The following is a 26,301-nucleotide window of genomic DNA, read 5'->3' as shown; positions in this document are numbered from 1 at the left end:
TCTCTCTCTCTCTCTCTCTCTCTCTCTCTCTCTCTCTCTCTCTCTCTCTCTCTCTCACTCTCTCTCTCTCTCTCTCCCTCTCCCCCTCTCTCTTTCTCTCTCTTTCTCTCTCTCTCTCTCTCTCTCTCTCTCTCTCTCTCTCTCTCTCTCTCTCTCTCTCTCTCTCTCTCAGCCTCTTCTCATTCGTTCTCTTCGCCAGCATTCAATGCAGATTTTGTGATTTCCCCAGACGTTTGACACCAAGACTGCACACACCGAGCGCCCTCGAAGAACTGCTCGGCTGTGTTGCAAACGGCCGACAACTGCCGGGGGCTCAGATACACCGGTACCGACTTCACAGCAGCGGCAGGCAGCGCCATGAACATGACCCTGTATGTGGCGGTGAGTTTTATACTACCCTTCGACTGACAATTATGAATAATTTACTGTGCATATGAATTATCTACACACGACACCGATCAAAATCATTGGAGATGTTTTGCTTATTAATTAAACCTCGCCGATCGAGGGGGAGGGGACGGGTGCCCCCTAGGTTTTTTTCGCAATAGTTTCGAACAAGCCGGCGATAGAGAGCTGAAACTTAGCATACCTGACCTTTAATTCAAGACGCATCTTGTGACACCAACTGCATTTTAATGTGAGGTCAGGTCGCTGACCTATGGCGTAATAAGTATTTAAACCTCTGCACGGTCCTCAGATGTCGCAACTTCGCAACGCCCTCAGTGCCAGAGAACTTTCACAGGGAGATGAAGCTTACCTACAGGACTTAGCATCCTCCGAAGGTCTCACATTTTTATATCTCAGATTTTTCCTAAAGGTCACATGAGGTCAGGTCAGTCGATTCACGTGACCTCACAATTATAAGTCAATGCAAAAAAGAAAACTGCTATAATGCCTAGTTATGCCTATTTTGGCGCCGGGAAAGATCTCAAGCTATCTCAAGCACACGGAATCATGATTTCATGCACTCCTTGCAAGTTCAGATGCTTTACTTTTGCATTTGTGACCTTGCGTGACGTCATTTATGGGTCATAAGAGTTTTTCGTCAATGCCTCCCAATCAAATTGAGCTAGCGAGTCAGGAAAGCCACTAATGGACTCAGGAAGACCTGCCAAATCGAATGGTATGCAATATGACATCCTCCGACCAGCTCCGTGACTTAAACGCTCTGACCTGACCTTGAACCGAGGTCAATACCTTAACCCGGCAGGCGGTGGGCCTACCAGCCACCTTCCGCGCGGTGGGGGGGGCACTTTTTTGCCCCCCCCCCGTATCTCCGAAACTACTGGACGGATCCGGAAAATTCAAACGGCGTTCCATAGCGCTGTCAAATTTGTCGAGGGAAACCAAATTTCATTGACCTCGGGGTCACCGATGACGTCACAGGTCAGGTCAAAGATAAAATGTTTCACCGTTCACGGGGCTTCTAGGGAAAGCGCTATAACACCGAGTAAAACGCATTTTCTCGAAAATCAGCGATAAGGCGTCAGTTGTCTAGTACATATGTTGCTATTAGAGGTCACTGGTCATACCAGGTCAGGTCACAGGTCAGGTCACCAAAGGTCACCGAGGGTCACCACATGAGCCCAACTTTACTAAGGTTATGCAATGCATGTTTTATGGCCAGTTTTTCATTTCCAGCTAAATGGTGTTGGTTATAAGACCATCAGGTACGGTTTAGGTCACTTGCTGGTGGAGGTCAGGTCAAGGTCAGGTCAAAAAAAGGTCAAATTTCAAAGTTGATATTTTTGCATAAAATGGGTATCGATTCGATGCAGCTCGTCACGGGGAGTCTTAAGGTGGTCTTTGTTTTGCGCTACGAGGTCTAGAATTTCTAAAAATTGAATTTGAAAATTTGACGTCATCAATTTTGAACAGTTTTTTCGCTATAACTTGGCCAAAAAAAGAGGTATCGATCTCAAATTTGGTATGTAGATAGAAGGCGGTAGGGGCTATCACATATTTTCCGTTTTTTTGAAATTCAAAAAACTTTTTGGATTTTTTGGCTATTATATTCAAAAAATCTATTTTTTGATTTTTAGGGGTGAAAATCCAAAAAATTCGAAAAACCGAAATAGCAGTTTTGTAGCCCTTTTAATTCCACACCTTTTATATCTGAAGCATTTTTCTGTATCTCTAAAGATGTAGGCCTGACAGCTCTTCCCGCGAAACCTTTTTTTTGGGTCGAAAATGGCAAAAATGACGTCACTCTGACGTCATTAGCGGCCAACCTATCATAGCCTTTGGATAAATGTTTGGTCACCATGTGCGCTAGCTGCTCCCGGGAGGGTACTGAAAGTTTGGTGACGATCGGCGCAGCGGTTCTCGAGATATATCGAAAAAATTAAAGGGGGGGGGGGAAATGCCCCCCCCCCCGCCTGGAAGGTTAACCCGGCAGTTGCTGGGGTATTTCGCCACCCACCGTTTGCTGGGGGGGGGGGGGGGCGTTAAACGCCGCCAGCCGATAACTCGAGAACCAATAGGCGCAGCGAAACGCACGAGGCGGCAAACGAAAGAGCGCGACGAGACGCCTCAGATGAGTACTTTAAAATTGAATTTGAGGTCACAGGTCGGGTCAAGGTCAGGTCAAACACCTGAAATCGGGCTTTCAGTAGCATGGACTTCAGGACTTCGCAATGGGCGCCTCTCGCCATAAACTCTGTCAAAACGGTGCACAATCCATCTTATAAGGCCTACAAGAGTGTCAGCCCCATATAGGGGTCAGTCAAGCATAGGTCAGGGTCAAGGTCAGGTCAACCGGGTAGGCAGATATCCCCGAAAATCAAAACTGATATTCGCAGCCTGTGACACATGTTTTATAGGTAATTTGGGGCGTAGAACACGATGGTGACATTCATGTTGTCATATGTGTACGTGTTTGGCTCAAAAAGTTCAATTTAAGAAATTCATGTATCATGGTCACGAAAAATTGCCAAGATTCAGTTCAAGATTTTGGAAAATGCGGAACGATAATCAATAATTAAAGATAGCCATTAGATTGATCATGGTATTGGCAGTCTAATGGCGTTTGCGGCATGTCTGTATGTCTATTCTGTGATTTTATATGATTTTTTGAACATATGCCGTTTTTGGTCGTAAACTCAGAAATCATGACGTCACTAAAACCTCGATATCTCAAAAATTGTCCCACCGATTTTTTGAAACTTTGTCACAATAAACTTCAATTAATTCTCTACAGGTACCCAAAATTTGGCGCGCCTGCGGCGCGCCGTTTTTATGCTATGGCCCGTGGGGGCGTAAAGTGGGGGCGTTTAACGCCCCCCCCCCAGCAACTCGCGGGTTAACTTGACCCCACCCACCAAAAAGGTCTGAGCAAGGCGAACACGATGGTGCCAAGATTGCGGCTCTGCGGCCGTTTTTCGCGAAGCCGTTTTTCGCGAAGAAAAACCGAACCCGTGCCTTGGACCACTTGACCTAACCTCAGGGGCCACCGGTTGACATGAGAATTAAAAGCGGATACCATTCGTCGCGTCTCGTAACGGCTCAAGGTAGTGCTTTATCACGGTCATTGTGTACCGGTGTTGATGTGTCAGTGTGTAGTGTTAGCTGCTTTGGTGTCATAGATATCAAGACATAACACTTCCCACAATACAATGAAGAATAGGGGTGCGAAGACGTAGTCCTAATCAGGTTTTCACTTTTGACCTCAATCAAAAACGACGCATGGCTGCGCAAGTACCTATGCATGACCTCCATTCTTCTTAGTCTCACAGCTGAACAGATCCACACGTCTGATGGGTAAAATAACGATCAGGAAACACCCAGGTACCTAAATGCACAGACGGCATCACCCAATAGGAACTGTACCAGTGTATCAGGACCTCCGACGCTATCAGTGTCCGGTTCCACTTTCGCCCGGGGCGGTAGCCGTTGACGGTCGTCGGTACTCAGTGCGTGGTCCACCTGGGGCTGATACTCGACCTACAGAATGCAGATATGGTCCGCCCGGCCCGGTGCGTCGCTCCGGTGCACGCCAGTGACTGATGACAGGTTCAAGATTTTGGTCACCGGATGTCACTGCATGGTAGGTAGCGCACGCACTGAGGCTCGAGGTCCGATCTGGTTCTCAATGCTCCGCCACAACTCACCTTACATAAAGACTAAAGAGCCGGCGACAGCCTAGCAAGAGATCAGATTTTGACAAACCTCTACCGCCCACCAATACGGTGTACAATATCGACCCTTTTCCCCGTATCTCCCGCAGTTTGTGCTGGCGGCTGTGGTGACCGGCGCTGCGGCCATCTTCCCTCTGACGGGTTTCGGCGGCTGCGACCAGGAGGTGACGGAGGTGCGGGCCGGCCGTGCCGTCCACCTCAGCTCGGAGAACTACCCGCGCCCGTACCCGCGCGGTGCCTGCCAGCGCCGCCTGCTGCGGCCCGACTCCGCCGATACAGCCGTCTCGCTGGTCTGCACCGACATAGACCTGGACTCCGTGGTTCTCCCCTGGGTCCACTGGCGCGTCTGGGGGGATTTCCTCGAGCTGCCCGGCCGGGGTATGCTGTACGGCCGCCAGTGGTTTCAATGTGACACGGCGCCTCTGTTACTGGACGCGCCGCCCGGCGACGAGGTGCCGCTCGAGTTCTCGGCCAACTATCTGCTCCAGCACAGAGGGTTTAACTGCGTGGCCCGCGGTCTGTCCAAGGAGCGGCGGAACAGCCGGCGGCGGGCGGCCCGACTGCACCGCGAGCTGACAGGTCAGTGTCTGGGGTAACAGGTCAGTGACAGGTCAGAGGCAGGGGTGACAGATCAATGATAAATCAGGGAAGAGCTTACATGTCGGTGACAGGCCAGGGACGGGAGAGGTGACAGGTCGGTGAAACGTTTGTGACATGTCAAAGACAGGTCTGTGACAGGGCGGAAGGGCAATTACAGGTCAGTGGCAGGTCAGGGCAGTGGTGTCAGGTCGGCGACAGGAAACAGAAGGGGTGACAGACATGTCAGTGACAGAGGAGAACAGAACTGGCAGGTCTGTGACAGGTCAGGGGAGCTGTCAGGTCAGTGACAGGGGGCAGCAGGGATAGCAAGTAACAGTCAGGGTATAGCGGGGAACAACAAGCTAGTGACAGGATAGCCATAAAACGTGTTGCAGCCTCCGTTATCCGGTATTATAGCCATATATGGTTTTACAGTCTCCGATATGTTATAACCCTGAAACATATTTGTCTCCGGTGTTTTAAGTTAACGCCATTCGGCTCATACTGCAACTTCTCACCTACGTGTTTCCATGAATGGCGCTATCGCCATCCAACGTACCTATTGCAGTCCCTTATATTGGTGCTGTCTTCATAGAAAGCATTGCATTCTTTTCTGGTGTTGTCTTCATATACAGCATTGCAGTCTTTCATTCTGGTGTTGTCTTCATATAAAACATTGCAGTCTCTCATGCTGGTGCTGTCTTCGTATGGAGCACTGCATGGTCTCTCATGTTGGTGCTGTCTTCATAGAAAGCATTGCACACTTTCATTCTGGTGTTGTCTTGATATAAAACATTGCAGTCTCTCATGCTGGTGTTATCTTCGTATGGAGCACTGCAGTCTCTCATGTTGGTGTTGTCCTCATACAAAGCATTGCAGTATCCAAAGGTTCAGCGATAGCCGGCCGGCGGACAGCGATGAGGACAAAATACATATAGTGGCAAATGACAGTAGGGTTGGCAGATATCGCCAATGCATATGCAAGTCAAACCGACAAATGCAAACGCTCTAGAGGGGTTTTAACCCACTGGAGACTACTGTATAATAGCTATATGGCTATAGCACCACACCACGGACACTGCAATAACGACAGAGAATAAAACGGACAGGGCACTGGCAGATGACACCAGGGATGACAGGCTTATGACAGCTGAATACTGACAGCAAACGCCAGAGATACAAATAGGTCACCAGGGGTTGATCTCTCAGCAGCCTATCCCACCAGGCAGACTCGGGCTATGGACACGATCTTGCCGTTTTACCGAGCCTTACCCTTGCCGCCCCGAGTCTCTAATGTCTTATACACATGCTTTTCATTGTGGCGCTGATGTATCTATCTCATGCGACATTAGAAACTCGCGCAAACAGCAGTCCCTTTCGTGGATCAGTCGTGTACAAAGCACGACGGTATGGTATCAGTTCCTCGCCCGTTCCGTGGAACGCACGCTACCATTTCGCCGCCCGCCACTGCGCGGCTAACGAGGCCATTTTCAGAGGGGAGTCTGATAGAAAGTGAGTCTGCTCGATAGCATTATGTCTCGGCTTGGTTACACACCCACACACAAACATTCATTTGCGATCCGTATACCGTGACGACACGCCACTGGGTCGGTAATCGCTAATGATCTTCTACAAAGTAAAAATGGTTGTTGTCGCGTATGCATCGGTTACCTATCCCTCTTACGGCTTATTGATTCAACGGAAATTTAAGAAAGGTAGTCAATTAATGCAAAGGGCTGAACAAGCTCATGAAATAAAGGCGAATGCCACTTATAAAACGTTCGTCCATTCGGGTGCTCTCAGGGGAAACTCTGCCGATATCCCGGCGCGGCGATTACCATTATAGCGATTTAGCTACCTACCAACATTTCAGCTGTCTTAGCAAATACGACGTTAGCGGAGAAAGGGACGGAAACACAGGGAACTCCCTCGCTGTTTCCCGCTACCAGGAACCCCCAGGCACATTTATTTGAAAGTCGAAGGGCGCTTGACTATACCAAACGTGACTATACATAATCGAGCGTCACAGGCGCGCGGACGAGTCCTCCTCTGGGCCAGCATTTAGAGCTAACAACAGTGATTGATGTTGTTGTGGTGATCGGTCGTGGCACGCGACACACGCACACACGACAGATAGGTCGTTTCACTCGTACGACGCAACAGATTCTCTCTCGGGTAAATATAACGTTTGTCTCATGTCTTTTGGGAGTTCGGCATTTTTCGCTTACGCAAAGACCAGAACGTACTCGTATAGAAAAGTGAAAGGAAATGAAAGCGAACGCACGCTGAAAGCGAACATCGAACTTATCTGCTCAAGACCACCATCTTCTAAAATAAACTTTAAGTCGCTTTGTCACTTAGGCATGTCTTCAAGGATCTTGAGCATGCCTATCGTTCGTCGAGCGCAAATCTTACTGGAACGGTTATATTTGCACTGGCATTTGAAGAAAATATGTTGTTACCAATTTAAATGCAAAGGCAAATCAAGAAAAAAACAGTCCATTCTCCTGTTAAACACCTGCATTGCATAGCACCAGCCAAAATGCTCATGTTACTCACTTGACAAATAACACTTTAGTGTAAAGTAAGATAGTGATACCAACAATGTTTTACAATGTTTCACTTACCTTAAAAATATGCCTATTCTTTATACAATGAAAACCACTAAATATAGTAGGTGAGCGCTGGTGAGCATTAATGGTTCATAAATGGTTTCCTAAATGGTTTCAAAAGGACTGTTTACTAACTCGTGTATAATTTTGGTTCTGCCGTTAGCACATGTAAAACAAACAAGCCAAGACATTGGGCGAATGAGCAAAATGCTGGCTAAGGAAACGTTATGAAAATTAATCAAGGATTTCATTATCAGATGAGCATCATAACCAAGCGCTATGCGTTCCACTACCTTGTTATTATTTGGTGAGTTAACCCTCGCCGGCCGAGGGGGGGGGGGGCGGGTGCCGCCCCCCATAGGGTTTTTTCGCGATAGCTCCGAACACGCTGGCGATAGAGAGCTGAAACTTGGCATACCTAACCTTTGATCCAAGCCGGATCTTTTGACACCAACCGCATTTTTGGGTCAGGTCAGGTCATTGACCTATGACGTCATAAGTGAACCTCTGCACGGTCTTCAGATGTCGCAACTTCGCAACGCCCTCACTTCCAGAGGAGATGTCACAGGGAAATGAAACTTGCAGGATCTAGTATCCATTATGAGTCCCACAACTTTTATATCTCGGATTTTTCCTAAAGGTCATATGAGGTCAGGTCATTTTCGTGACCTCACCATTATAAGTCAATGGGGAAAAATGAAAACTGCTATTCTGGCACCGGGAACGATCTCTAACTATCTCAAGCACACAGAATCGTGATTTGATGCACTCCTTGCAAGGTTAGATGCGTCACTTTTGCAATGTTGACCTTGCGTGACGTCATTTATGACGTCATCAAGGTCATATTAGTTTTTCGTCAATAACTCTTGATCAAATTGAGCTAGCGAGTCGGGAAAGCCACCAATGGACTCAGGAAGACCTGCCGAATCGAATGATATGCAACATGATCTCTTTCGACCAACTTCGTGACCTGGGGTGCTGACCTGACCTTGACCTGAGGTCAACACCCCAAGTTGACCTGACCCGGACAAAAAGTATATCATTCGACGCGCCTGAGCAAGACGAACACGATGCTGCCCCAATCGGCGCTCTGCGACCGTTTTTTGCGAAGTTATTCACCAAAAACTGAGCCGTACATTGGGGCACTTGACCTGACCTCAGAGGTCACCGGCTGACCTAGGACCTTAAAATCGGGTACCAATCTCTGCGTATCGTAACGGCGCACACGCTCGTTTTTTTCCGCGACGCGCTAGCTCCACCAGGGGCGAAACGGCGAGGGGGGGGTCGTACCCGCCCCCCCCCCCCCCTCGGCCGGCGCGTATGTAGAAAACCAATAGGTCCGGCGAGGGTTAAATGTCACGGATGTTAAATAAACTCACGTGAAACGGTTCGTGACTGGAATCGCTAACGATCTGGGGTTGCCGGTTCTGCGTTGACTTTGAAACGGCGAAATGTGGAACAATGAAACTGAGAGTGTATGCTGAACCTCGCGCGCCATAAATCGTTCACTTTTTCACAACTTTTAAAGAATGTAGTCAGTACGTGCTTAGTTCTGACATGTGAAAGTGTTCGCCGCTTTTTGCGAAGTGGCTGCCTCCGGTCATTTTGTTTTTGGTTCTCAGTGGGTGACAGTGAACCAAAGAACGTTCTGCGTTGGTAAAAGAACGTACCATGCGCTCAGAGAAAATGTTCGGTGCTCACCACTGGTTCCTGTCGGCGACCCGTTCCCATTGGCCGTCCGCTGTATGTCAGTATACCTAACACTAAAACTGAACGCTGCGACTGACAGATGCTCGATAACCGGACGGTAATGGATCTGACCACTCAGAGACCAACAGCTGAGATGGACCGCTAGGCCTGACCGCTAAAACTGACCGCTTGCACTGACCGATGAGACTGACCAATAGACTGAGCGATTGATTACCGATTGGCGATTACCGACCGATCCTGCTCTGTTTCAGACTGCGGCCGGTCGCGGGTGAAGCGTATTCTCGACGGAAAGGACGCCAAGGTCGGCGAGTTTCCGTTCGTCGTCTACATCGTCACGCGCACCAGCGACGACAAGATGGTAAGATATGAACCGTCTAAATCTGTATCAAACCAGTGAGTAGCGACGACAAGACGGTAAGATATGAACCGTCTAAATCTGTATCAAACCGGTGAGTAGCGACGACAAAACGGTAAGATATGAACCGTCTACATCTTTATCAAACCAGTGAGTAGCGACGACAAAACAGTAAGATATGAACCGTCTAAATTTGTATCAAACCAGTGAGTATGCGACGACAAAACGGTGACGTATGAGCCGTCTGCATCTTTATCAAACCAGTGAGTATGCGACGACAAAACGGTGAGATATGAGCCGTCTACATCGGACTACCGACGATAAAACGGTAGTGCTGCGCCCAATTTTACGAAATGTAACCATCTTATCTTCTTTACTTAGACAAAATGAAGTTAGCAACTTATACTGCGGGCGTTGATGTTTTATTGTTTGTTTGTTGAGCACGCCGGCACGCCGACTGCAAGGTCATTTTGCGGCGCGTTGATGTCTTAACCCGCGCCCTGCTGGGGGGGGGGGGGGTGTTTGAACACCCCTCCTTGTGGTTTTTTCGCGAATATCTCAAAAACGGCGGCGCGGAGCGCCGCCATTTTTGGTACACCTTATCATACATCAATTATACACATGTTGTGAAAATTTCAGACCAAGGTCATTCAAGGTCAGGTCACCAGGTCACTTGAAGTGACCTCACCTCATAAAAACTTTCAATGTCTGTCATAGCTACACCGAGTGACCGATCGCTTTGAAACTTTCAGCGATTGCTAAGAGCAATAGCATGTACAAAATGTATATCTCAGAATTTTGATATCGATGACCTAAGGTCAGGTCAATTTTGCGACCTCCCCATTATAAGTCAATGGGAGAAAATTGAAATGCGCCTCTTTTGGATGAAAGACATTATACACACTCCCAAACACCGAATTACAAGTGGTTTAGACACACTGAACTTGAAAATGGTGTCCGTGACCCTTGTTTATGCCCTGAGGTCATCTTAGGTCACGAATGGTATCTAACAGTTTTTCGCAATTAACTTTTGATAGAGGCATGCTAGAGCGATGAAAACGCCTTAGATGTGTTCAGCTCGACGATACGGATCGACTGATATGCAACATGACCCTTTCCGGTCAGGTCATGACCTTGACCTGAGGTCAAATTTTCAATTTGACCTTTCAAGGTCAAGTTATAGTTCATTCGATGCGTCTTGACGAGAGGAACACGATGCCGGTAAAAGTAAGCTCGTACAAGGCTTGGGTCAAAAGTTATTGCAGAAAAACTGTTTTCGAAAATATCGGCTATTTTTGCAGTTTTTGCCCCCTGCAGGCAAAACCGTTGACCTTAGGTCAAATCTGAGAGAATTACTCAGAAAGGGCGTTAATAGGGCTATCGAATGCGCTTTTCCGCGGCGCTGTAGCTCTATTTGTTCCCGAGTTATGCGTTGGCTTCTTGGAAATTTTCGACATTCGACCTGGAAATCGGCGAAATTTTGCCTTCAATGACCTCTGGTGACCTGACCTTTGACCTGACCAAAAAATTGACCGAAGTGATTTCGTCATTATTTTTTACGCTCTTTCGAACGCCGCCTTCCGCGTATCGCTACGTGGCCCAGGAGCCGAGTTACAAGGGGGGGGGGTGTTCAAACACCCCCCCCCCCCAGCAGGGCGTGGAAATCCAGGACCCCCAGCAGGGCGCGGGTTAAAGAGTGGGTTATCGTTCCTTGCTCTATCAACCGGGCATTGCGTTTGCACATCAGCGCTCGTAAAGCATTTAAGAATCGTTGAAGCTCGCTTGTGAAGCCTCGTTGAACCGCCATGGAAGCCGTGGCATTGTGCTTTACCAACTACACCATGGCTAATCGAATTCAGCAGTAAGCCGTAGTTTATGAACGTAGAAGTAGAAGTCAGCACTCGTCGAACTTTCAGGACGACAAAGGACTGTGTAGGAGTGTAGAAGTGTTAGAGGGCTCTACACCTGACGGGGCGGCGGCAGCGGCGACGGTAGCGGCGGGGGCGGGGGCGGGGGTGGGGGCGGGGGCGGCGACTCGGAACAGGTGTGACGCCATCGCCGTCACAGCCGTGACGCGGCGGGGATTGTGTGCGGGAGCCGGCGTGACGTGACGCCTGGTGTAGCCGACACGATACCACCCCCAGGGAAGGGGGGGGGGGCGTCACGCCTCAATCACAGCACGTGGATGTGAGGGGAAGGGGGGAGAGGACGTTAAGTAGGTATGTTTCGAAAGATGGACGATGTTTCGTTGGGGTAGGAGTACCGAGAGGATCGCGTTTTAGCTCGTCTTTAATTTTTTTTTGCGTGCAGCTCGCCTTTTAAAAAATATCCTTGTGAATAAACATGGCTTAGCACTAAGAGCATACAGTTTCAAAGCTGTAAAAGGTGTCAAAAAGATGCCTTTTATGTCCCCTTTAGTATCGAGGACAACGCATGGCACCTTTGAAGGCAACACAATGTCTGACCAGCTATTATACCTGCAGCTGCCGCCTCCTTGACAGCCTCTCGTGTCTGTCGACTGTCACTGTCATTAAAGTTAAACATGACGACTCCAGCCTCCAGTCTCCGGCCTCGATAACGGTTCCATAATTTTGTCTGTCAGCTACACCCATTCAATGCATTTTCATGTGTCTGTCAATTCCAGCTCACTTCCTCCCACCTATCTCTCCGGCAGCTGTACTGCTCCGCGTCTCTCATCAGCCGTCGGTTCGTGCTCACTGCCGCTCACTGCCTGGAATCTGCCGTCTGGACCGAGCTGAGACTGGGCGCTCTCGACATCGGACACCCGGGCGCCCAGTCGCTGGTGGTCAACGCCACCAAATTCAAACAGCATCCCGAGTGGAGCATCGCCAGCCTGGAGCGGAGTCACGACATCGGACTGATCGAGTGAGTGGCTCGGTAGTTACCGCGTCCTGCGGCCGAGGGGCGGAGGGGTTTGCAGGGGATAGGAGAAACAGGGGATGGTGGCTTATGGGCTTCAGCGTGAGCTCTTAAGTGTCCTAGCGGCTAGCTGGACACTTTTTGACTGTGAACGGTCGGTATAAAATTGCTTGTTACACTAACGTTTTTAGCTTAGATGGCAAACGTCAAAGCACGCCGATTTTCATTTCACCTTGCAAATATAATTAATTTGAAGTTCTCATTTTCAGCATAACTTTGCATTGTTGCACGTACGTTTAAGATAAATGATAACTAACCAATGATTCAACCATTTCATAACACCCATATATCTGACACGTGCCCTCAGGTTATCCGAGGATGTCCAGTTTAACGACGTCATCCAGCCGATCTGTTTGCCGGCGATTCTGGAGCTGGAGCAGCAGTACACGGACATGGAGGGCACCATCGCCGGCTGGGGCAAAACTGACCCCAACAAGGTCAGTTCAGTGGGTACCCGAACTGGCTCAGTGAGCCAGCAACCCAGGAATGCCAGCCGACCTCAACAAGGCCAGCTGGGGTAGCTGGGTGCTGAAAGGAACGAGGGGAGTCTATCTACGATGTTTCAACTTTCTACACAACCAGCTGAGACAAATAGGCTGAGAAGAGCTGCATAAAAATAACGGTGCAGGCAAGGCTTGTTTGCATTCCTGAAAAAAGAATGAATGAAGTTATTTCGCGAATTGCGGGAGGGCAGCATTCGATTCGTGTTGCACAATTATTCCATGTCTTGTTTTGTTTGGTTTTGTCATGTTTTGTTTTTGTATCGTTTCGTTCCGTTTTGTTTTGTTTTGTTTTGTTTCGTTTTGTATCGTTTTGTCTTGTGTTGCCTTGCCTTGTCTTGTTTTATATTATTTTTTGTTTTGTTTTGCTTTGCTTGTTTTGTTTTGTTTTGCTTTGCTTGTTTTGTTTTGTTTTGTTTTGTTTTGTTTTGTTTTGTTTTGTTTTGTTTTGCTTTGTTTTCCTTTGTTTTGTTCTGTTGGGAGCAAACTGTTTCGGCCTGAAAAGCCATTATGGGACATTAGGATAGGGCGTAGATGTTGGGCTGTGCCGGACACCGATAGTGATCCGCGGAAGCGAAACCGTCTCGGTCTCGGCCTCGGCCACGTTGGGACAGTCCGACCACCTTCCAAACGGTCACCCCGGAGAGGATTTTTACGTGTCCTGGGCCTCGTTTCATAAAGCGAGTCCGTAACTTCAGCCGTTTTTTTGGGCTTGTATTGCAAGCGCATGCGAAACGATAAATTTATTTCCCTTTCTTCTTTCTGTTCTTGCTTGCAAGATAAATAAATTCAACGATTCAAACTATCGCCATCGCTTGCAATACAAGACCAAAAACCGCCGTAAGTTACGGACTCGCTTTATGAAACGAGGCCCTGGTGCGGACCCCACCTCACCCACCGGTTGTCAGGCGGGGTGACCGCCATCCCGCAAAGGGAGCGTGAGATGGGATGCGGATGGGTTTGTCCTGAGGATGAAGAGATGGATGGTTGTCAGATAACAAGTGATAGGGTGGGGCCGACCATTAACAAATAACGAGTCATCGTGGCTCCCTGGCCCGCGGAGCGCGATAGGTATACATAATCCCGTATTGCGAACACAGGACACATAATGAGGTCGGGCTGAACAGCAAGCTGCACCTTGAACTCAATAAGTAACAGACGACTTGGATGACGAAGTTATCACGGGTAACCCGCACCGTGCTGGGCGGTCTCAGCCAACTTCGCCATGGTGGAAAGAGTGGCGTTTTTTTTGCCCCACCCGACTACCTAAAGATTATGAAAGCTACAGAGACCCTGAATAAAGCAATAGATAGCTCGCTAATAAAACCTATCAGTACAGGTCATTTTTCGATCAGGTCATCGCTAAAGTCACTACTAGGTCACCAAACATTAAATTATTACGAAGAACTCCCGATTTTTACATTAATTGTAATAAACTTACGTGTAACTAAAACGAACTAGCGTGTAACTGATGAGTGATGAACGTGTAACTCAAACGAACTAAACTTGACCAGGAAAGGACAACTTCAAAAGTTGACCATGCTGCATGTCAATCGATCCGTATTGATGACTTGAACACAAATCAAGTGATTTCATCGCTCAACCGTGCCTTCATCTAACGTTTCATACTGGTGACAACGTTCGTAATCTTTCATAAAGTTACATGACCTTTGAGTGCACCTTTGATTATGAGCTGCACCCTATCCATTACATATGGTTATGGTATGGTCAAGTTTATGTAGGGGTTGATATTTATAACTTTTTCAGAATTTTATCATCAGCGCTAACACGTTGGCACTGGTATTCAGTTATTTCTTTTGCTTTCATAAAGCATGACGTTCTGTCAATTCTGAGAACAATGTTAGAAAAGAGCTTCGAGCGAGCAGCGGAATGCGCTTTTCTGCGGCGCTGTACCTTTATTGGTTCCCGAGCTATGCGCGTATTTGTGAAAAGTTGTCAAAATCATGAACCAAAATTCGCGACATTTTTACGTTTGGTGACCTCTATAGTGACCTCAGCGATGACCCAATCTAAAAACGACTTTTTATTATTCTTAAAGAAGATCTTGTAGCGAGCAAGCTATTGCCTTTTCCGCGTAATTCTAGCTTTCTTACTTTCCGAGATAGCCTGATGTGGCCAAATACTCCCCGCCCCCCCCCCCCCATCTTGGCAAAGTTGGCCGATGACCCACCCGGACGCGAGCTAACTCGAGGGCACTGAAAATCTCGTTTCAGTCGGCCGTTTTTGCGAGAGTTGTTTGCGAAAAAGCGAGAAGTCTGTTTCCCCGCCTGCCCCCTCCCCCACCGTAAATGCGAGGACTAACTTGATCGGGTGATCTGTCTTTGGGTGAACTGACCTGCGGTAATTTTTACACTCGATGCAAACTTGACGGTGTTAAGCGTTGCCAACTTTCGCGGTTTTGCGCGCCGCTTTTTTCTTTACACATGCAAAAGAAAAACTGGAGGGTGTCTATCCCATTCGGGACAAACTCATTTTTATTTCACAGTTTTTTATTTTATTTTGCTGTACCTAAACGATTATAGTATTCATTCATGTATTGTATTTTGACATTGACGTTTTTTTCTGATCGGATATTTTACATTTTATGTCCGTGCCATAAGTTTTCCCCGTTCCTTTTTCCTGCTGCAGCCTGGAGGCAGCTTCATTCTGCAGGCGGCCAAGGTGCGTATCATCGGTAACTGCGAGTGCGCCAACCGGTTCCCGTTCCAGATGACGCCGCTGAAGATCTGCTCCAAGCCGACCACCGCCAAACAGTCGCACTGCTCGGTAAGCACTAGTGCTCCTGGATAGAGAGGGCATCCTCAGTCCCCGACACTAGCACTGATATATATGTACTAGCGTGTGTGTGTGCTGCTATGCATTACGATACTTTTTACAGCCCCCCTCCCCCCAAAAAAACAATACCGTAATGTGACAAATGAAGCATGAACCATGTCATGCCACTATGTTTTGACTTTTGACCTGATATGACATGTGACAGTGATATGACATACGTTTTATATAGTTTCAATGTGACCGTTTTACTCCTTCGGACACATTCATGCATTTAATTTATTTTAAGTTCGTCCCCTTGCCAACACCATTTAGTCTGGTCCTGTGGCTGCTTTGAGTCCCTGACTCAGAGCACCATTGAGTCTCGACAATCGACATTAACCCTCGCATGTGTAGGGGGGGGGGGGTCGGATGGACCCCCCCCCCATGGTTTTTCGCGAATAGCTCGCGTAAAAAGCGGCCGATCGCGACGAAACTTTCAGTACCCTCGCATTGATCAATTTTACACCTACCCTGAAAATTTCATGACCATGACCCAAATGACCTTTGACCTGTGACCTCTTTTCCGAGACCATGTTTGGCCGGAATCGCTATTTCGCGTATGTCGGCTCGCACTAGCCGCGTGTTTGCAAGCTTTTCGTGGTTTCAAACGTTCAAACATGTGATTTGATGTTACTCCCGTGTGTGTCAAGGTCACTTGAAGGTCAGGTCAGGTCATTGACCTTTGGTGACCTCGGGTGACCTCGGGTCACTTTTTCGAGTTTTACATGTTTCTAGGCTAGTTTTTGGAGCTGAATTCGAATTTAGCAACCATTTGAACATTTATGAAGTAGTTTTGGTGACTTCGTAACATGTTACGAAGCTGTCAGAGGCGGTTGACAGTTGACACGTACTACGAATACCCGTCACGACGCCTACTGGTTGACCTGACCTGACCTGACCCGACCTGGTCTAAATGCTTCAAGACATCATCTGTGATCAAAACTAACACGATATTCGTGATCAGCACCCCGAAAAACCCCTTAGCAGCCACACTTTACGACTTTCTAACAGGTCCCGATTTTCCCGACTTTGGGTCATTGACCTGACCTGGAAGGTCAACCAATGACCTAGGACCTTAAAATTGGGTATCATCGGCTTCCTCTCGTCACGGGCAACACGCTCGTTTTTTCCGCGAAGCTCTAGCTCAATCAGGGGCCAAACGGCAAGGGGGGGGTCCAACCGACCCCCCCCCCCCCTACACATTAGAAGCTGGCAAACGCCGCACACATGCGAGGGTTAACGCACGGTCGTATGCCCCTCAGGGTGACAGCGGCGGCCCGCTGATGATCTTCCAGTCCGGTCGCTGGTCACTGGTCGGTATCAGCAGCTTTGTCGGCGCCGCCGGCTGTGACATTGGGGACCCTGCCGGCTACACGCGCGTCGCTCCCTACCTCGCCTGGATACGGGATAACACGGATGTGCAGCTGGATATGTAAGGTGGCTCGGTGATGTGGGACTGACTCATCTGTGGTAATGTGAGACTGGTAAATGTGCTGACGGCTGTTGTCACTTGTCACTGTTGGATGTGTAAGGCAGGTGACCCATTGGTGTGATGCCTAGTACACTAATGATGTCAGACGAGCTGATGCTGTGGTTGTTGAGCGATACGTTTATTCTTCGTCACTTTGTGTATTTCTTTTGTGTGTGTAAGCATTCACAGTATCTATGTGCCATACCATGCAGTGTAACAAGTGTATCGTGCATGTGTAATGCGTTTGTTAAGTGTAAGACCTTGCAAGGGTAGACGCTTGCGTTTGTATGTTGCGGTTGCAACTTACAAGCTGTGTTTGTAGATGTACGTTAGGTTATGGCTAGACTTAATCGTTGTCTGTGTAGAAAGTAGTTCGTATGCACTTGGTTTGCATTGCCCACTGTACTGGACCTGGTAGGCGACTCAATAAACACTCGGGTGCGTAAGCAAATAACAATAAGACGTCTGTGACTTTGACACAAGCTGTGTAAATCTGTGCTCATGCTTCCGACTAGGATAACAATAAAGACATAAAACTAGACAGACGTTAAAAACTAGTCCACGTAAACCGGGAAACGTTTACTAGCATCACAGTAGATTATATTTCGATGTTTTTTTTCAGCTTGTACCGTTTCCGCCGATCCGTTGCAGTGCTTATAGCCCACAATTGCCCATCTATCTGGCGACACACCCGTAGGACTGCGAGGTGCCTGTGGTGGCCCCCTGGGAGCTGGCACCCAGCCGCACACAACTGTCACTCTTTGTCCGCCTTTGATACACCACCTCCTCCTCCGCCCGCGTGCGACCCACTCCCGGCGGCGCACTTCGCACCACCGCCGCTGGAGACGCTGCTATCGGCGCCGCCAGGTGTCGCGGCGGGCGCAGACCGGCTCGCCGCTCGGCAGCTTTTCTCAGCCGCTCTCCCCGCTTCATCTCGAGCTCGCTCTGCAGCTGGTGGAGCCGCTCGGAGGAGACTGGAGGCGGCCTCCTGGCCGACCGCTCCCGCTGCTGCTGCCTGTGGATACAGGCTGAGCGTTAGCGGCACGACAGAATTGATCGACGAAGCAGCGTGGTTATGAGAGCATCCAACGAAAAACATTCCAGCCTCCAGGAAACGGTCATTATTGAGATTTATTAAAGGTAGTGTGCCAGCTTTCCTGGACCGTATGGAGTTAATGGCCCAGATAAGGAGAACCGGATTTTTAGAACTTATCCATACCTAAAACTCATGGAAACGTCTTAAATTCTTCAAATTTTGAGTACCCCAGTGCGAAATTCGCCCCGACGGGTTGTCGGTCGTACACCAACCACATTTCACACCACTATGAACAATAAATGCACACACTGAAATCGCTATTACCGATATGCTCATCCAATCAAGTTTCGATAAACCCGTTCATCATCAGCTCCTGCGGTTTACGAACACGCCTGTTAGGTGGTGCGGTAGACCGCGCCCAAAGCCAGGGCCCCGGTAACGTGAGGTAGCCGAGTCAGGGCAGCGTGCGCTGACCCAAGCCGGAGCCGCGCGTCCTCCCGGTGTCATGTGATAGCCCGGGGCTGCCCGCGGGGATGCGGTAGACCGCGCCCAAAGCTGCGGCCCCGGCTTGGGTCAGCGCACGCTGCCCCGACTCGGCTACCTCACGTTACCGGGGCCCTGGCTTTGGGCGCGGCTTCTGCTCATACTTTGTGGTGCGGTGGTGGCGCGTCGGGCTGCGCGCTCTGACTTCGGCCAAGAAAAATGCGTCAGCTGATCATGGTCATTTCTGCCACTTGCGTGTGGTGAAATGGGGTCATAACCTATGAGACGGCTTTTTCATATCAATTATTTTACATAAAATCATATTTCAAACCATAAATAATGTTCGACAGCCAAATAAAAGAAACAATACCAATACAGGCTTACAGTTTAACCATGGATGAAGGAGAACCTGGATTGGAAACTAACAGCTGATTGCGTTCCCTTCGGTAAGTGCCCGAGGGCACGCGCGGCGGCAGCGGGAGCCGCGTCTGCCGCGCATTCACTGGCGCCGCGTAAGCGTTCACCGGCGCCGCGTAAGAGAAAAACACTAGAAATGGCCCTCTTTTTCAAGGTCGCCTGTATTCGGCCCTCGTGTACATGGGTGGAGAACCTACCCCGGCCACCCCGGCCGTGGCCGGGGTAACTTTCAGCCAACCCCGGCGCGGCCGGGGTAACTTTTTCACTCTTATAAATCCTAAAACCTGTCTCCAGCCGAGAAAAAGCTGAGTGCTGCCTACAAAAGTGTCTCTCTTTACACTTATCTACCTCTTAAAGTTTTTGAAGATCTATTTATTTTGAGATTGGGACTTCTGGGCAAATATTTTCATCGCTGAGCCCGATAAGTTTGATCAACATGCAACATATAACGATATTTAAGGGTCGCTATCGTAAGATCACCTTACAATAATATCACAAAAGAAAACAGGTCTAGGGTAATATCAGTGAGACAAAATGGGTAGCATCGAAGAAGATCTGCGGGGCTTAAGGCTCCCCCAACTAAACCGGCACCAGGATGGCGGCGCTATCGAAAACGTTGAGGCGGGAGGTAGAGTAGGCGTTATACGCCCTTTTAAACTCGGCTGCTGGGCTGCGTGGCGGGGAGTGGCAACGCCGTTTGAAAGAGCGCTAAACATAATAAGAGAAATTTCGTCATATTTTAGGCCAGCACAAAAACAAAATCACCACAGGACATTAAAAGTCAAATTTTCCCTTTTATAGCGCGCTTTGACAACTTTTCTTCCAGCTTGTGATTTAGAGGACCTAGAACACTGCAAACAAAACATTTGATAGCTTTTTTAGGACTCGCTCGCGAGTAACATTTCAGGTGAACATGAAAACCAATCGCTTGTCTTCAAGACGGCCACAACTCAAAATTAACATTTTTGTGTGGAAAAAAAGTTTCGTCTTTCTAGGAAATATCCAAGCTCTGCAAATGACATGAACGCAGACTTTTAAAGCATGGTTATCTAGCAAATTCGACCTGATGTCCTGACCCTAGGTGACCTGGGAGCGAAATTCAGAACCACGATGCGAAACTGATTTATTATAACCTTAACTGAATTTCACACAAATGCTTGCCGCGGTTTCACCTACACACGTAAAATCAACTGGGGACTAAGACTAGCAACGCCTCCGGCCCCCAACACTATCGTGAAACTTAGTGAAATGAGACGAGTTCACTTGATGTGCCCTGTTGGCCTGACTTGAATGAGCAGAGTTAGGATAAAATGTTCATCCTTGAGCAAACACAACATCCATTATTACATTAAACGGAGAATGGGTTTGTTGATAACCGTTTACAAATACATACTATTTGAGCATGTCGTCTTTCCCATGACTACCAGTCGCCGGCCGGGGCAACTTTTTCAAACATTCTCCACCCATGCTCGTGTACGACTTTTGTGCGGAACGGACAATAACAGTTTTGGTCTCATTCGATAGGCTGATCAATTTTGTCTGTCGTAACTAGCTTCTAAACCTAAAAATAAATCCGCATTGCGGTCTAATACCCGTTTCGAAACATGCCGCCCCGCGTCCCCCATAGGCCGTAATGCTGAACGGCGGGAGTTTCCAGTCCCGATACTTACCGAACGCTAGGTGGCAGGTCGATCGCCCGGAACGCTGCCCGTAATGTTGAAGGAATAGGAGTTTCCTATCCAGGTTCTTTCATCCATGGTTTAACCCTCGCCGGCCGAGGGGGGGGGGGGGGCGGGTGCCGCCCCCCCCATAGGGTTTTTTCGCGATAGCTCCAAACACGCTGGCGATAGAGAGCTGAAACTTGGCATACCTGACCTTTGATCCAAGCCGCATCTTTTGACACCAACCGCATTTTTGGGTCAGGTCAGGTCACTGACCTATGACGTCATAAGTGAACCTCTGCACGGTCTTCAGATGTCGCAACTTCGCAACGCCCTCACTGCCAGAGGAGATGTCACAGGAAAATGAAACTTGCAGGATCTAGTATCCATTATGAGTCCCACAACTTGTATATCTCGGATTTTTCCTAAAGGTCATATGAGGTCAGGTCATTTTCGTGACCTCACCATTATAAGTCAATGGGGAAAAATTCAAACTGCTATTCTGGCGCCGGGAACGATCTCCAACTATCTCAAGCACACAGAATCGTGATTTGATGCACTCCTTGCAAGGTTAGATGCGTCACTTTTGCAATGTTGATCTTGCGTGACGTCATTTATGACGTCATCAAGGTCATATTAGTTTTTCGTCAATAACTCTTGATCTAATTGAGCTAGCGAGTCGGGAAAGCCACCAATGGACTCAGGAAGACCTGCCGAATCGAATGATATGCGACATGACCCCTTTCGACCAACTTCGTGACCTGGGGGTGCTGACCTGACCTTGACCTGAGGTCAACACCCCAAATTGACCTGACCCGGACAAAAAGTATATCATTCGACGCGCCTGAGCGAGACGAACACGATGCTGCCAAAATCGGCGCTCTGCGGCGGCTGTTTTTTGCGAAGTTATTCACCAAAAACTGAACCGTACCTTGGGGCACTTGACCTGACCTCAGAGGTCACCGGTTGACCTAGGACCTTAAAATCGGGTACCAATCTCTGCGTCTCGTAACGGCGCACACGCTCGTTTTTTCCGCGACGCGCTAGCTCCACCAGGGGCGAAACGGCGAGGGGGGGGGTCGTACCCGCCCCCCCCCCTCGGCCGGCGCGTATGTAGAAAACCAATAGGTCCGGCGAGGGTTAAGGCTCGACGTTGTGTTGTCTACGATTAGACAGCTGATAACTCATTCCCGTACGTCGTAACACTATAATGACCTTTGCTTATTGTCACATGTGCGCCGCATTCGCGATTGTTGCCGACGCCTGTTTGCAGGTGAGCCCACTACAGTTGTTATACATATCGAAAAACCGATAAACTTTTAGGCGAAAAAGGCACTATTCCAGGCCCATTTTTGATTTTTTTTTGCGATATTAGGTAAAAACAGAAGCTTCTTATCCTAGGAAAAATAAAATGGGAAATCTTTCAAAGGTGGCACACTACCTTTAAAGGGTCGGAGCTTTGTATTTTGTCCGGAGCCGGAGAAAGAGCTGCTCTGGCTCCTCGGAGTCTATACAGCTCGGAGCTGGAGCTCAGAGTGGAACGCGAACGATGGAAAAATGAAAGAAGGCGCTAAAGATAGGGAGGTAAGTATGACTTATCAATAGGAAATGGGAGCTTTATTCTTTTTTGGAACTCGAAGTTTCAAAAATATGTAAGTACTTCTGCGACTGATATGTCCAAATCCCAATACCTAACCGATTGCCACCCGCTGACGAAGTGATGTAATCGATTCTAAAAGCTCCGACCCGAAACGGTTCCAGTTCCTTGTAGAGTGAAGACCGTAATATAATAGTAGCTAACGCTGATGCGCAATTCTGTCCTTGCCACTCATATTTTTTTTCGGGGCAGGACATACCTAGCTAGGAATTATCGTATTGAATGAATAACACTAAAATAAGCATTTGACACTTAGTTAGACCGTTACCGTTCAAGTGCTTGCGTTTCGTGGAATCTTGCCAAAATCTCCTCAGCCAATTCCATTTGTTCTTCTTGTTCCTTTTTCTTTTTGAGAATCATCTGATTCTTTTCTCGAAGTTCTGCCGTTCGTCTCATGTTTAGGAGGGCAAGTCGTTCTCTCAGCTGAAACGAATCACATTCTCATTTATTCCACGAACAGACATTTACCGCATTATAATGAATTTTATTCTTATACCTAGATAGACCGAAGAACATCGAAATACTAAGCGGCCGTGCAAAGGCAAAAACGATTACGTTAGTTCAGAGGTCATTACGTCAAGTACGTCAGGCTAGAGGTCACACGAATGCAATCGTGTTTGATTTTGCACGTAGTTATTATAGTTGAAATAAAAATAAAAATAAAATTGTCATTGAAATAATAATAACTGTCATAAAGATAAACTGGATTTCGGTAGTGCACCAATTATCGGAGCATAGGTATTCTACAAAAAAGGGAAATTTCACGCATCAACATGCAAATAATGACGTCTTCTGATTTATGCCGAAGCCCTTCATCATATCTGTCCCCAGTCTCGGCGCTTATCAATGAATCTAAGCTCTTACGTCGAACCCCGATGGCTTACCTCGACGATGGACATTTCGTCGAGCAGTCCGTGGCCGGCCGTTTCGGTGAGGTCTAGCTCCTTGAAGCGGGGCAGCGGCGTGGTCTCCAGCTGCCGGATCTCCTGGATCAGCTGCGCCCGCTGCTGACGCTCCTCCTCTCTCTGGAAGCCGGAAGGGGAACAGCACGTGCACCATCGCAGATCGGGCATCGGAGGGAGAGAGGGAGGTAGTCTGAGGCAAGAGGACGCGTCTGCTGGATGGTCACTGCTTAATGATGGCATGGAGTAGCGACGTCGGTTTTCATAAAAGGAAATTGATTAGCGATGGTTATGTCTTTTTATTGTGCATCAACTGATACGATGGTCAAAGCTCCTATGGGGTAACGCTTTGAGTATTTGTTTTAGCTGTTGAACTGTGTCCTTTCGCAATGAAACGTTCTAAATTATATTTAAAGCCGCTAACACGAGAGGTAATAATGTTTCAACGCTTCCCTTTCTTATCTACGGACTTGTTCTGACCGACCAAGAACGCTTGTTCTTAGCGCCTTTTCTCACCTGTTGCTGAGCCTCACGGACCAGTGAAAGCGTCTCCTCCCCAAACTGGCGAGCTGGAAATAAATGCGGATTACGATAATGTATTACGCAACCTTATTTTACGATATTATGCAACCAATGATACAAAGCCGTGGAAACTTTTGTTTAGATACAAATAAAACCCTCGCCGTCCGTCTCACCAGACCATCCCATCAAAACATCGTTCCTACCAGACTGTCCCACATGACCGTCTGTCCGTCCAGACTGTGTGTCCCACCAGACCTTCTGTCCCAACTAAACCGTCTCGACCCCCTGTCCCACAAACTAAACCGTCTCGACCCCCTGTCCCACCAACTAAACCGTCTCGACCCCCTGTCCCACCAACTAAACCGTCTCGACCCCCTGTCCCACCAACCTCTCCACAAACCCTCTGTCCCACCAGATCGTCCCACCACGCCAGGTAACTCACCGTCGGTGACCTTCTGCTGGGTGACCGCGCTGACCGCCTCCCTGGCCCTCTCCCGTAGTGCCACCACGGTCCTCCGCACGTGCTCGGCCAGAGTCTGCTCCTGGGCCCTCAGCTCAGCCAGCACGGTGCGCAGGTTTCGCTTCTGAAACGGCATAAAATAGATGACACTGAAACATAGCTGATTGGTGATTTGTCGCAGAAAGTCTACGACCTGCTTATAATGCAACCATCACTGCAATACGTATGAAGGTGATCGGTTGACCGAGAAGAAGTTCCTCACAATATGATCTAGCGTCGCGTCTTTACTCTTATATGTGTTACCTGCACAGAACAATTAAATTTCTAGCAAATCATTCGAAAAAATATTACCTCCTGCAGCGCTTTATCTCCCAGTTTCTTTTTATGTTCCAGCGCCTTTTCCTTGGAGGCTATGGAGTTCTCGAGACTGAGCAGTGCCAGCATGCGCCTTTCGGCCCTGTCGTGGGCCTCCTTTTCCTCCAGCTCGACGGCCTTCTTGTTCACGACCTCCTCGGTGACGGGCACAAATTCCAGCGCCGACAGTCTGCGGTGGCGGCGACGAGACGGTCAGGACATGACCTCTCGACAGAGCGGCTGGCCTGCAAGCACCGCCATGCGTGCAGTGCGAGCAGCACATTTTAGTCTACGGATTTCAGGTGGACAGGCCTGAAGGTTAGGTATTTATCTGTCTGATATATGGAAGGGGAGGGGCAGTGACGATAGACTCACCTTTTCAGTTCCTCCTCCTGCTCGGCCCGGCACCTGGCCAGCTCGCGGAAGATCTGGGCGGCGGTGCGTTTGGCCGGTTTCTTGGGCGGCGGCGGCGGGGGCGGCTCGGCGGGCGGCTCCTGGGGCGGCGGCACCAGGTCGATGCCGGGACTCGAGTCCCTGCTCACGGAGCCGTCCGGCGGCTCGGTGCCGGGGCCCGGCCGCGCCGTCGCTCTCATGCCCGCGGCGATGGCCGCGTCGGTCGGTCCGCGCCGGTCGCCGGCGCCGATGCCCGCCTCCAGCAGCTTCATGTGCAGCTTCTGAACAGTGGTGATCCGCTGCGGCGGTCGGATGGACGCCTTGGTGCTGTTGGCCGCGTTCGAGGCGCCTCCCTTTCCCTTCTTCCCCTTGGCGCTGGTGGCATTTGTGCGCTCACTCATGTTTGATGGCTGCTGGTCGTCCCAACTTTACAGCTACGAACAAATCTAATATATACTTATCACGTTGAACGATTACACATTTTTTATCATGGTCGAATTTGTCTAGCAATTGGTCAACTGCTGCTTTTTACAAAGCCATGTGGGAAAAAATTCAGGGCAAAATAAAACGGCAGAAATGTTTCTCGTAACGGCTCAAATTTATTAAACGCTTAAAACTTGAAAGTAGCAAAGCTTATTCCACGTGCAAAACAGCTTTTGATGAGCCCTTATGTGACTTTTGCTACGCCCAGATGCCTTCTTTTGAACATCCACAACTTATTGCTGTTGTCGTTTGCGATGATTCTTTTTAGACAAAAATAAAAAAAAACTAAAAAACTCTCATTTTTAGAACCTGTATCATACCAATCCCTTCACCTCTAAAGACTTGTACCCAACTCCCAAGTAAAAAGTAAGAGAACGCTGGAATTTTTGAAGCTTGAGTTAGATATTATTATCCCAGAGAATAATCCGAAAAGTGACCATGCTTTCAGGTTCGCCCGCACATGGGGGGGGGGTGGTTGCCACCCCCCTAGGTAGTCTTTCTGCTCTGCACTCAACATTTTTAGAGCTAGAAGGCTGATTTTTCGTATAGCTGCTCCTCTATCTTTTTTTGATGTCCACTGAAAATTTCAAGTTTCTGTGATTTTTGGTTTCGGAGATATGACCTTGTTTTTCAGGTCATGTCATGACCCTAATGACCAATTCTCAACATCTTGCGTTTGCCATGGGCCTTGTGAGCTTTTGACACCCTGATTTCGGCCTTTTTTGCCAGTCTTACCTCCCACCTATCATGGCACATGTTGTTCGACGATGTACAGGGGTCAAGGTCAGGGTCAAG

General features: G+C 48.6%; 2 protein-coding genes across 2 annotated transcripts; one reads left to right on the top strand and one right to left on the bottom strand.

The window, feature by feature from the left end:
* The first annotated feature begins 363 nt into the window (after positions 1 to 363).
* On the top strand, positions 364 to 17,576 carry LOC122390949 (collagenase-like). Its single transcript, XM_043384404.1, has 7 exons — positions 364 to 381; positions 4,226 to 4,715; positions 9,289 to 9,395; positions 12,067 to 12,278; positions 12,640 to 12,769; positions 15,482 to 15,619; positions 16,930 to 17,576. The coding sequence occupies exons 1-7, from the start codon at positions 364 to 366 to the stop codon at positions 17,101 to 17,103; spliced, it is 1,269 nt and encodes a 422-aa protein (XP_043240339.1). The 3' UTR covers positions 17,104 to 17,576.
* Positions 17,577 to 17,721: 145 nt separating this feature from the next.
* LOC122390954 (cilia- and flagella-associated protein 99-like) lies at positions 17,722 to 25,639 on the bottom strand. The gene is made up of 7 exons (XM_043384412.1): positions 25,006 to 25,639; positions 24,628 to 24,820; positions 24,259 to 24,400; positions 23,811 to 23,863; positions 23,277 to 23,417; positions 22,661 to 22,815; positions 17,722 to 18,153 (listed from the first exon to the last, which is right to left on the bottom strand). The coding sequence occupies exons 1-7, from the start codon at positions 25,422 to 25,424 to the stop codon at positions 17,814 to 17,816; spliced, it is 1,443 nt and encodes a 480-aa protein (XP_043240347.1). The 5' UTR covers positions 25,425 to 25,639; the 3' UTR covers positions 17,722 to 17,813.
* Positions 25,640 to 26,301: the final 662 nt, after the last annotated feature.

The sequence above is a fragment of the Amphibalanus amphitrite genome, unplaced genomic scaffold (assembly GCF_019059575.1).
Source record: "Amphibalanus amphitrite isolate SeventyFive unplaced genomic scaffold, NRLGWU_Aamphi_draft 000416F_arrow, whole genome shotgun sequence".
NCBI classification, from domain to species: Eukaryota; Metazoa; Arthropoda; class Thecostraca; order Balanomorpha; family Balanidae; genus Amphibalanus; species Amphibalanus amphitrite.
Note: the sequence above shows the minus strand (reverse complement) of the source record. Positions and strands in the feature narration are given on the sequence as shown.

Coding starts and splice junctions, on each gene's coding strand:
- LOC122390954 (XM_043384412.1), bottom strand. CDS start 25,424: ATGAGTGAGCGCACAAATGCCACCAGCGCCAAGGGGAAGAAGGGAAAG. Junction 24,821..25,005: donor CAGGAGGAGGAACTGAAAAG/GTGAGTCTATCG, acceptor CCGCCACCGCAG/ACTGTCGGCGCTGGAATTTG. Junction 23,418..23,810: donor TCCGTGAGGCTCAGCAACAG/GTGAGAAAAGGC, acceptor TCCGGCTTCCAG/AGAGAGGAGGAGCGTCAGCA.
- LOC122390949 (XM_043384404.1), top strand. Junction 9,396..12,066: donor GCACCAGCGACGACAAGATG/GTAAGATATGAA, acceptor TCTCTCCGGCAG/CTGTACTGCTCCGCGTCTCT. Junction 12,770..15,481: donor GCAAAACTGACCCCAACAAG/GTCAGTTCAGTG, acceptor TTCCTGCTGCAG/CCTGGAGGCAGCTTCATTCT.